General features: G+C 43.3%; 1 protein-coding gene across 1 annotated transcript in view; it reads left to right on the plus strand.

The window, feature by feature from the left end:
* The window catches only part of FAM234B (family with sequence similarity 234 member B), a 39,789-nt gene that overhangs the window by 23,684 nt on the left and 3,776 nt on the right, over positions 1-12,329 (plus strand). The window contains exons 8-12 of the mRNA XM_032159666.2: positions 357-500; positions 683-764; positions 3,261-3,416; positions 8,344-8,461; positions 12,078-12,298. Coding sequence (XP_032015557.1) covers positions 357-500; positions 683-764; positions 3,261-3,416; positions 8,344-8,461; positions 12,078-12,298 — 721 coding nt within the window. The remainder of the gene's footprint in view (positions 1-356; positions 501-682; positions 765-3,260; positions 3,417-8,343; positions 8,462-12,077; positions 12,299-12,329) is intronic.

A 12,329-nucleotide genomic window follows, 5' to 3' on the forward strand; every position in this document is an offset into this window, starting at 1 on the left:
CCAAGCTCATTGGCAGCCTCTGGTCTCCTGTCCAGATATCTGTCTGCCTTCCCTGTGATTATCCTTGGCTCTGTTGCCTTTCCCAGAGTATCCAGTGTGAGAGATATTGCACTGTAGCACTTTTCCTGTGAGTTCCTTTTGAACTTGTATGGAATTTTCTGGGGATCCTTGGTTTCTAAGGTCAAGAAAATGAGATTCAACTGAAACAACAGTGTGTCCCACTTGATGAGATAATGGTGGGGCGTGAATACAAGAGTGTGTACAGGTGTACGTATACTGAGAGAAAAAGCCAAAATAAATGGCTCAGAAATCTCATCCAAGCCAGAGACTAACTGTTAGGGTCTTATTTAACCCAGTGATGGTGTTGAGCTACTCCAGATGGTGAAGGCACCAGATTCCAACTGCAGCAACCTTCTGATTACAACCAGACAAAGCCTTGTGCTGCTTCGGGGGCAAAATCTGACACCTTACTGGGCATTGAGACTTCAAGGCCTGCGCAGGTTTGCATTGTGTTCCTTCTTGTGTTTGCTGTTTTGATCCACTTTCCCATGTTTAAAAATTGTCCAGACGAATTGCTTGCAATTCTTATATCTGGGGCCAGTGCAAGAGAAGGGAAGGAGAGTTCTTAGTTTTCCTGTTTTTCTTGTTCACTATTGATTGCTTACTTTGTCCTTCTTTGCAGCCAGCCTACTCCTGGATATTTCACTGATGATCAGACATTAGACTTCCTTCTACAGATACAGGATGGAGTTGGGATGAAAAAGGTAAAACTTTGGGCTTCAGATCAATCAAAGCATATGTAAAGTATATACTTTGTGTCCAACCCTGTGCTAGGCACAGCAGGGAATAAAAATAACCTAAAATATGATCTCTACCTTCAAAGAACTCAAACTCTCACTGAGTGGATAAAATGAAAACTCACAATTCATTGCTAAAATCTGTAGCACTGGAAGCCTTTCTAGGATAATCTCCTTCCTATATAGGAGTTTCTTGTTCTGGATCCCTAGCTTACAGTTAGGCAGTGGGAGCCTTCTGAAATCTCTTGGTGGGGAAAGACAGGTATAAAGAAATGTAATGCTTTAACACACAGCTATACCTAAGATTTCAGAGAAGTCTGTGGTGACTGGGGTTTTATGGAAGATCTTGTAAAGGAGGGAAATATAAGCAGGGCTTTTTAAAGCTGAATCGTATTTATGTGGACAGGAAAACATGCCAGGTCAGGGGTGCCAAGAGCAGAGGCCCAGAGACAGAAAGGATAGAGCATGTTCCAAGGACACTGAATAGATCTTTGATATTACATGAAGTTGCATATTGTGAGGATATAATGATTGGATGGATGACTTTCATTTCTTTAACATTACAGCAGAATTACAGAGTTACAAATTTTTTTTTATTATCGACCTTGCATTTTGGTTTATTTTCACTGTGAAATATGTATCTATTTCTATACATTGCACATTGTTCCCTGAGAGAGAAAAAGAATTCAACAAACCCTTTATCGTCACCTCTAATGTATGCCACCTTCTATGCTGAATGCTGGAGACACAAAATTAATGAAGACAGAGTCACTACATAGCTCTACTACGTGGTGGAAAGTGCTGTTGTGGAGGTTTGCACTGGGGTCCACTGGGAACACAGGGAGCAGATGGAGTGCAGGCGAGCTGGAGGGCCAGGGAGGCACGAGATGCCTCATGTTGGTCAGGGGTTGTATGTGCAGAATCATGAGAGCAGAGAAAAGGTTTGCTGAATATATAAGGGTGGGCTGAGGTGCGCTCCCACCAGAGAGATGAGAATGAGGTCAGCTTACAGAGGGCCCTGAAAGCACAGCTGCAGAATCTGGAGGAGGCGTTGGAGGCCATAGGGCTATTTGGTTATGGGCAGAGGACAGATACATTGATAAAAACATCATGTTAGGGAGAGACTTCCAGCAGTGCTATATAGGAAAAGCCAGTGCCTGCGTGTAATTCAAAGGAATTTCTGATACATTGGTGCTGGCAGGATAATGGAAGAAGGGTGCGTAGTAGGTATAGTAGGTTGAAGGTGGAGATGCTGAGTTTCAGCCCTGGGTTTTAATCCTGACACCATTACTTACTGGAGACCTTGGGCATATTACCTAGTCTTGCCTCGCTGCAGTTTCTGCATTTATAAAACAGGGGTAATAATATTGCCTGCCTTCATAGGATCATTGTGACAGTTAAACGAACTTAAAGTATAATAAAAAAAAATATATATATAAAATGAAATATGTGTTTGAGTGGATACAAGTTTCTAGTGCAGTGTCTCTAGACTTCTTTTTTCCCCAAGATTGCCAAAGGGAATCTTAAAATGCTTGTCTGTTTTTCTTTCGCTGCTGGTTGAGAAGATTTTGTCTCTGCTGGGTTGGTTCCAGGACCTGGTGTGATGCAGTCTGAGCATAGGCAGAGAAAGGCAGGGCTCAGGAGCCTGGAAGAATAGGGCAAGCGGTTGTCCACAGAGGTCGGGTCCTCCACCTACAGAAGTGTGGAGACGCTGGGCAGGAGGGAGTGAAGACACTTGGGCTGGAGGAAATTGGGGAACTTCTTGGGGATTTTGGTAAATGAGAGGCCCCAGATTTGTGAGGCATTTAGGATGAAGAGCAGACATATGCCAGGATTATGAATTTGAACCCCTTCGTCATTATCCTTTGAGAAATGCAGCTAAGCAATGAATCCCCTCTTGGATTATTTTTTTGCCTGTTTCAACAGCGCTGCTTTAAATTTGAGACTTCCCAAGGTCCATATGCCACGACACCAAGAGTCAGATCCATAAAGCTGGGAACACCATGCCCCAGGACAGTGTTCACTGGGCCATTGTTTTCTGAGTGACTGCGTGTTGTGGGGAATGAGGTGCTGCTGTTGGCATTTGCAGAGTGGCTGCTCTCTCTGTCTGAGGACTGTCCTAAACGTGGACAATCCCTGTGTCCACATCACTTCCTGTCTCTCAGATCCTCCTTTTCTCACCTGTAAAATGGGGTGGACTACATGATTTGAATGTCCCTTTCCCACTTGAGAACTTTGCAGTTCTTGAAATCTATTAAATGCGAAAAAGGGCTGCAGAAGCTTGGGTCCTGGTCCTTAGCCATTATTCATGCTCTCTGAACACCCAGTTTGCTTGCATCTTAAAAGCGCAACGTGTTAATATTTGTGTTATTTGAATACCTGTGCATTTTTGTGTGTGCATTTTCTGGGCCTGCTGCTTTTTTGAGGCCTGGCCATGTTTACTCTCTGTCTTCTCTTTTGTAGATGATGGTTGTGGATGGTGACTCTGGCTCCATTGTTTGGAGTTACCGTGCTCCGTGTCACATGAAAGAAACGCCAGCCACCTCAGCAGTTACTTCAGACCAGAAGTCTGTCTTCCTCTTCTGGGCCGAAGGGCTGTCAGCTGCATCTCCCAATTCTGTGAGTGGGCCTGGGAGGGTCCTTTTTTTACTTTGTCAGATGGCAGCTGCTGTGCAGGGCTGACTGTGATCTGGAGATGTTATTTGACCCATCACTTTCCAAGGGGTTGGAGTAGAAACAAGTCAGCGCTCGCTGGAGAAAAGCAGGAACCCTGTGTCCTCCTGAGCCACACCTTTGCCTTTTAGCAGAGAATGTGCAAGCTGACAACAGCCCCTAACTGCTGGCTACAGACAGTGGGAGGCTGAATAAAGAATAAAAAGTCCTCGCAAGACACTAGATCCAAATTTACAGATAATTCACATATGCTACAGTTGTTGAAGAGGAGAAATCATTATGACTGGTCTGAAGTGGGCAGAGAGAATTTCAAGGAGGAGTAAGGCTGGGCTTTGAGGCGCATGCCCTGAGACTGAAGGAACGGGGATGGGGGAGGGTGGCCAGCAGGTGGAGAGGGACATTGACCAGATAGAACTGAGAGGTCATTTGAGGAACTATGGGAGAGAAGGTCTGACACCTAGAAGGCAGATTTTAGAAAGTCTTAAATGTTACACTGCAGTATTTTCATGGGGTTGATGAGGCAGGGTGCTACCTGTTTTAGGTACTGGGGAGTTTTTAGTAAGACCCACCCTGCCTTAGTTCAATGAAACACATCTTGACTCAGTACTTTCTGTGTGCCAGGCACTGTGATCTCTGTAGGGACTAAGGATAAACTGAAAAAATCTTGGCCCTTTAGAGAAGACAGATGGTCCACAGATAATGGGGGAGCCTGATGGAGGCAGGATCCCGAATTCATCAACCAGCCTCAGTCAACAAGTCACTCAGCTCCTCTGAACCTCATTATCTTTATCCATTAATGGTTAATGAAGATGCTAATATATTTACTCATTTTGAGGATCAGATTTACCTAAAATCTAGATTGTATTTCGAACTCTGACATGCCCTAACAGTGTGACCATGGGCAATTTACCTAACATTTCAACTTCCTCCCCGCATATGAGGGGACTTCAGAAAGTTCATGGAAAAATGTAATTAAAATATAAAAAAAAAAAATGTCAGCTGGGCGCAGTGGCTCATGCCTGTAATCCCAGCACTTTGGGAGGCCGAGGTGGGAGAATCACGAGGTCAGGAGTTTGATACCAGCCTGGCCAACATAGTGAAACCTCATCTCTACTAAAAATACAAAAAATTAGCCAGGCATGGTGGTGGGCACCTGTAATTCCAGCTATCCGGGAGGCTGAGGCAGAATTGCTTGAACCTGCGAGGCGGAGGTTGCAGTGAGCTGAGATCATGCCATTGTACTCCAGCCCAGGTGACAGTGCAAGACTTCATCTCAAAAAAAAAAAAAAAAGAACTTTATTTCTTAACATAAGCTCCATCAAGTTCAAGACAGTTTGTAAGCATTGATACCAGCCATTTAGTCCATCCCTAAAGAACTGAGGGTCCTGGGAATTTCACCATGTCAATGCAGTCTTTTTTTACATTATAAACTGAAGAAAAATGGGAGCCCTTTAAAGATTTTTTTTTTTTCTTTCAAATATTTTAATTTTTTTATTTCAAGTTTGATAATATATTTGCTGCAGTTGGACTTACTTCAATACAATCAACTGGTCTCACTGGTTTCTACCTTAGATTCATTGTTCCCTTTCTTTTTTTTTTTTTTTTTTATTATACTTTAGGGTTTTAGGGTACATGTGCACAATGTGCAGGTTTGTTACATATGTATCCATGTGCCATGTTGATTTCCTGCACCCATTAACTCGTCATTTAGCATTAGGTGTATCTCCTAATGCTGTCCCTCCCCCCTCCCCCCACCCCACAACATTCCCCGGAGTGTGATGTTCCCCTTCCTGTGTCCATGAGTTCTCATTGTTCAATTCCCACCTATGAGTGAGAACATGCGGTGTTTGGTTTTTTGTCCTTGCGAAAGATTTTTTAAGATTAGGAAACTAAAGAAAGTCACAAGGAACTAACTCAGAACTATAAGGTAGATGCCTCATGATTTCCCATTGAAACTCACAAAATTGCTCATTTGATGAGAGGAATGAGTAGGAATGTTGTTGTGGTGGAGAAGAACTCTCTGGTGAAGCTTTCCCAGGTGTTTTTCTGCTAAAGCTTTGGCTTTCCCAAACACTCTCATTTTAAGCAGTTGTTATCATTCTTTTTTTGTCTTTTTTTTTTCCTTTTTGTGGAGAATGGGGTCTCGCTATATTGCCCAGGCAGGCCTCGAACTCCTGGGCTCAAGCTGTCATCCTGCCTCTGCTTCCCTAAGAGCTGGGATTACAGGCGTGAGCCACCGCACCCGGCCAATGTTATCATTCTTTAGCCCTAAAGTCAACAAGCAAAATGCCTTGGGCATCCCTCCAAAATACTGCCATGACTTTTGCTGTTGACCTTTCCACTTTTTCTTTGACTGGACCACTTCCACCTCTTGTAGTCATTGCTTTCATTGTGCTTTGCCTTCAGGAGCACACTGGTAAAGCCATGTTTCATCTCCTGCTAGAGATCTTCAAAGAAATGCTTCCAGGATCTTGATCCCACTTGTTTAAAATTTCCATTGAAAGCCCTGCTCTTGTCTGCAGCTAATATGTGCCAACAGTTTTGCCACCCATCCAGTGGCAAGTTTGCTCAACTTTAATTTTTCAACCAGAATTATGTAAACTGAACCAATTGAGGTGTCTTCAATGGTGGCTATTGTTTGTGCTGTTAATCATTGGTTCTTTTCAGTTAGGGCATGAACAAGATTAATTTTTTCCTTACAAATTGATGAGGATGGTCTGCCATTGTGGGTTTAATCTCTGACATCATTTTGTCCGTCGTTAAAATGAGCTATCCACGTCTTAGCTGCTGATCTCTCTGGGGCATTGTCATCATAAATTTTTCAGAAAGCATCAGTGATTTCACCATTCTTCCACCCAAAATTCACCATAAATTTGATGTGTGTTCTTGCTTCAACTTTTTGGCAGAATTTGTGTTACTTTGATAGGGGCTGTTTTCAAACTGATATCTTACCCTTCTTGGTGCCTCAGAGTAGCTCCTTTTCAGGCATGTTATAACAAGTTAGTATGAGTTTCCTTTGGTGCAAAAAAAATTTTGAAGTCCATGCATAGTTTTTTCATAATCTGCATTTCCATGAACTTTTTGAAGACCCCTCCTATAATAAAATGAGGGTACTGGACAAGATAAGTCTCAAATGTAGTCTTCTATAAATAACTACAAAAAAAAAAGAGCCATGTTAAAATGCTTTAATAGAGGTACAAGTAAGAAGTTTACATGGAAGCACAAAAGAAGGGAGGTGTTAACTTTGCCTAGGGTAATAAGGGAGCTTTTCCTCAGAGGGGGCGTTCAAGGTGGGCACCTAAGGATGAGAAGTGTAGAAATGGGGTAGAGAGGATGGTTAGACAGTCTAAGAGGCAAATAAGATTGGCAACAGTTAGGCAGAGTAAGGTGAAGCATGGATTGAGGGTGATGATCAGACATTTGTGCGGCATGGGGTGGGCAGGTGAGTCATAGCAGCTCAGTCTGGAAGAGGCATATTTTGGTTAAATGGTGTAAGACTGGTTTTCATGCTAAGGAATTTGTGCTTCATTCTGTAGGCAGTGAGGAAGGTGTTTGGCTGTTTTCTTCTCATGTTAGCTGAGCCGGAGATCTGTCCCTTCATACCTGGGATCCTAAGGGTGTGTGGAAAATGCCCTCTTCTGCTTTGTGGGCATGTGTTGAGAGTGAGGTTGCAAGCTTCCTGCTCACACTTCTCCTCACTTGGGGACTTCTTCCCATGCAGCGATATGGAAGCAGGGGTAATATTCATCCCTCAGAGCTTCCATTTCCTCTACTGCAGGAGGCCCAAGGTAGTCCCAAGGGAGGAGAGGCACTTGGGAAGCTCTGGAGAGCAGCCACTTACTAACTCACATGGGTGTACTTCTGTGTTTTAACAACTGCATGGCCACACACTCATGTACCTGCCAAGTCTCAAGTCCCATCCCCACATAGAAGTCATACTGATAAAGATAGTCCCAATGTGCATTTCTTCTGCTGTAGAGAGTTTGAAGACTGACACTCAGGCCTTGGAACTTTTGTTTTATAATTGATGATTTGCCTCTGTCTGGTCGACATTCCACTCATTTCAGGAACAGATAAGATTTTTGTAATTTTTAGCCTGATGCTTGCAATTGGCTTTGACACCCAGTGAAAGGAAATATCTTTGGCTTACTGTGTTTTCATAAATAGATTTCATCTCCACAAAGCCCCATCTGCTGCAAGGGATGAACCAGTATTCTAGTACTTCCATGGGCAGAAGACTGGGACATCTTGTCACATTCCTCTCTTGGGGTCTGCACATTGCCTTTTCTTTTCCTTTTTTTTTTTTTTTTTTGAGACAGAGTCTCTCTCTGTCACCCAGGCTGGAGTGCAGTGGCATGATCTTGGCTCACTGCAACCTCTGCCTCCCAGGTTCAAGTGATTCTCCTGCCTCAGCCTCCCGAGTAGCTAGGGCTACAGGCACATGCCACCATGCCCAGCTTTTTTTTTTTTTTTTTGTATTTTCAGTAGAGACAGGGTTTCTGCATGTTGGCCAGGCTGGTCTCGAACTCCTGACCTCAGGTCATCTGCCCACCTCGGCCTCCTAAAATGCTGGGATTACAGGCATGAGCCACCGCACCTGGCCTGCTTTACTTTTTTTTCTTACAAGGGAGAAAGCATTTTCCAGCTGTAGATTGTGGTTTGAAAGAGTTAGTGATTAGTATTTTGAGCTCTTTGAAGTATGTCTCTTATACAGGGGACTTTCTTTCAAACACGTTCTTGTAGTTAGGATCAGGCATCAGCATCTGAGAGCAATGAGTAATCACCATTTTCTACTCTGCCTTTTCACCTGAAGACTGTCGTGTGTGGGAATGTAGAGTTACCTTTGCTCTTCCTTTTTGCGGCTCATTGTCAGGATATCATCCTAGGAACTGAGCCGCCCAGCCTTCACCACCTTTACCTCCTGCATCCTGCGTTCCCCTCCATCCTTCTGGATCTGGCCAACACCACCGGCACAGTGACGGCTTCAGAGGGTGAGTCCCAGTGCCAGCGGGGGTCTGTGTATACAGATGGTGGGAGAGTATATGCTGGCTGTGTGTGATGAGACCATTGCCCCACCCAGGGAAGGATGTGTGCTTCTCAGACGACAGCAGGGCACTTTCCCTGGTGTCCCTGGTGCCTCGGGCTTTGCTGGAATGCTCCTCTGGGTGGAAGCCCTGGACTCACAGGGTGAGAACCCGTATGCTCTGAATGTGGAGGTGAAAGTACATCCCATTCCAAAGGGTCTGTAAGGTGATGATTCATCCAGCCACTCCTTCAGCAGACATTTAATGAGCATCAACTGTATGCCAGGCACTGTGCCAGGTGCTGGGACTACAAATAAGACTAGTTTCTTGACCCACTCAGAGATTAGGATTTGGAATTAGCTGTGAAGGACATGATGGAGATAGAATGTGTTTTGCTGGGGCATTGATTTAGAAAACCTTTTTTTGAATATAACTATGCCCCTTGCATAGAAATTGGAGAAAGAAGAAAAATCAAAGGAAGGAAGAAAAATTGGCCATAATCTGGCCACTCATAACCACTTAACGTTTTGGAAGTGTTCTTCTACTTCACATATCTGTCTAAATAATACTGTAAATAAAATGGGATCCTATGTGGGAGACCTTCAACTCAGGAAACCAAAGCATTGGGATTGCAGCCTCTGCTGCCTGCTAGTCTAGGTTGTCTGGTGATCTCCTTCTCAGCGATTCCTTCCCTCATGGAATTTGCTGTTCCTGTTGGGAGGTCAGGGAGTGCAGGAGTGGGAGAGGACCAGATGGTCACATCTCCTTTCTTTCTTTCCACATTCTCTGGCTACTTATGGACTTGGCTGTCTACTTACAAACTCATTGGCCTTGGGTTGCAGCTGGTGTTTGTAGCTCTCTCGATTTGTTGGGATACATGGGGAAGAACAACTTACCTGGAACTTGCAGGCACACCTGTCCACTGATTGGGGGCTGGGGGCAGGGAGATGTGAGCTTGGAAAATCCTGTGATCAGATCTGACTGAGCTGTTTTTTTCAACAGTAGCATAAAATATTCAGTGAACATCAAATAATGGTAATTAAGAATCTTGACACCATTTTTATTATAACTTGTATTTTAAAGATGAGGCAAAATAAACACTGGCAAGGTAAATCGCCTCTGTGACTGCACACTGACAGTCTGGGAATTCTCAGGCTCCCTAGCGTTTCGGGCTTGCTTTTCTACTGAATTCTTTTTTTTTTAATTTTGTTTTATTATTATTATACTTTAAGTTTTAGGGTACATGTGCACAATGTGCAGGTTTGTTACGTATGTATACATGTGCCATGTTGGTGTGCTGCAACCATTAACTCGTCATTTAGCATTAGGTATATCTCCTAATGCTATCCCTACCCCCTCCCACCACTCCACAACAGACCCCGGATTGTGATGTTCCCCTTCCTGTGTCCATGTGTTTCGTTGTTCAATTCTCATCTATGAGTGAGAACATGCAGTGTTTGGTTTTTTGTCCTTGCGATAGTTTACTGAGAATGATGATTTCCAGTTTCATCCATGTCCCTACAAAGGACATGAACTCATCATTTTTTATGGCTGCATAGTATTCCATGGTGTATATGTGCCACATTTTCTTAATCTATTCTATCGTTGTTGGACATTTGGGTTGGTTCCAAGTCTTTGCTATTGTGAATAGTGCCGCAATAAACATACGTGTGCATGTGTCTTTATAGCAGCATGATTTATAGTCTTTTGGGCATATACCCAGTAATGGGATTGCTGGGTCAAATGGTATTTCTAGTTCTAGATCCCTGAGGAATCGCCACACTGACTTCCACAATGGTTGAACTAGTTTACAGTCCCACCAACAGTGTAAAAGTGTTCCTATTTCTCCACATCCTCTCCAGCACCTGTTGTTTCCTGATTTTTTAATGATGGCCATTCTAACTGGTATGAGGTGGCAGCTCATTGTGGTTTTGATTTGCATTTCTCTGATGGCCAGTGATGATGAGCATTTTTTCATGTGTGTTTTGGCTGCATAAATGTCTTCTTTTGAGAAGTGTCTGTTCATGTCCTTTGCCCACTTTTTGTTGGGGTTGTTTGTTTTTTTCTTGTAAATTTGTTTGAGTTCATTGTAGATTCTGGATATTAGCCCTTTGTCAGATGAGTAGGTTGCGAAAATGTTCTCCCATTTTGTAAGTTGCCTGTTCACTCTGATGGTAGTTTCTTTTGCTGTGCAGAAGCTCTTTAGTTTAATTAGATCCCATTTGTCAATTTTGGCTTTTGTTGCCATTGCTTTTGGTGTTTTAGACATGAAGTCCTTGCCCATGCCTATGTCCTGAATGGTATTGCCTAGGTTTTCTTCTAGGGTTTTTATGGTTTTAGGTCTAACATGTAAGTCTTTAATCGATCTTGTATAAGGTGTAAGGAAGGGATCCAGTTTCAGCTTTCTACATATGGCTAGCCAGTTTTCCCAGCACCATTTATTAAATAGGGAATCCTTTCCCCATTTCTTGTTTTTGTCAGGTTTGTCAAAGATCAGATAGTTGTAGATATGTGGCATTATTTCTGAGGGCTCTGTTTTGTTCCATTGATCTATATCTCTGTTTTGGCATTCCCTTTGAAAACTGGCACAAGACAGGAATGCTCTCTCTCACCACTCCTATTCAACATAGTGTTGGAAGTTCTGGCCAGGGCAATTAGGCATGAGAAGGAAATAAAGCGTATTCAACTAGGAAAAGAGGAAGTCAAATTGTCCCTGTTTGCAGATGACATGATTGTATATCTAGAAAACCCCATTGTCTCGGCCCAAAATCTCCTCAAGCTGATAAGCAACTTCAGCAAAGTCTCAGGATACAAAATCAATGTACAAAAATCACAAGCATTCTTATACACCAATAACGGACAAACAGAGAGCCAAATCATGAGTGAACTCCCATTCACAATTGCTTCAAAGAGAATAAAATACCTAGGAATCCAACTTACAAGGGACGTGAAGGACCTCTTCAAGGAGAACTACAAACCACTGCTCAATGAAATAAAAGAGGATACAAACAAATGGAAGAACATTCCATGCTCATGGGTTGGAAGAATCAATATCGTGAAAATGGCCATACTGCCCAAGGTAATTTATAGATTCAGTGCCATCCCCATCAAGCTACCAATGACTTTCTTCACAGAATTGGAAAAAACTACTTTAAAGTTCATATGGAACCAAAAAAGAGCACGCATCGCCAAGTCAATCCTAAGCCAAAAGAACAAAGCTGGAAGCATCATGCTACCTGACTTCAAACTATACTACAAGGCTACAGTAATCAAAACAGCATGCTTTTCTACTGAATTCTTGACACAAGGGGCACGTTCTCTCAGTTCCTGAGTTGGGCTTTTTTGGAAATAGCTTCAGAGAAGTAAAGGTGCAAAGACCAGGAAGAATGTGCTGCCTTACTGGTGTCCAGTCCTTCCCTAGTTTGCACCCATGGGCTAGCTCACTGCCTTCTGTTTATTCAGTGCTCAGTACATTTCCTGTGTGAACTAGTGAGTAAATAAATGTATTGTTGAACCAAACCCCTCTCCTGTTAGTAGACAGTATGTGTCCATGTTAACTGCTCTTGTTTTTGTCCTTCCTCAGTTGGAATTAACGACCTCTGGAAAGATGCCTTTTATGTTACCAGGACAACAGGGCCAAGCTCCGAAGGCCATCCAGCAGCCCTGGTGGTCAGCAAGCTTAGTCTACGGTGGGCACTAATGGAGGGCCAGATGGCTCAGCTACAGGAGTCCACCCCCAAAATTGGCCGTGGGGAGCTGCGAAGATTTCTTTCTAGGATAAAGTTTGTTGAAGCTCCCTACGAGGTGAGTGGCTGCTGAAATACTGTTCCTCGAG

The sequence above is a fragment of the Hylobates moloch genome, unplaced genomic scaffold, assembly GCF_009828535.3.
Source record: "Hylobates moloch isolate HMO894 unplaced genomic scaffold, HMol_V3 SCAFFOLD_8, whole genome shotgun sequence".
Lineage (NCBI taxonomy): Eukaryota > Metazoa > Chordata > Mammalia > Primates > Hylobatidae > Hylobates > Hylobates moloch.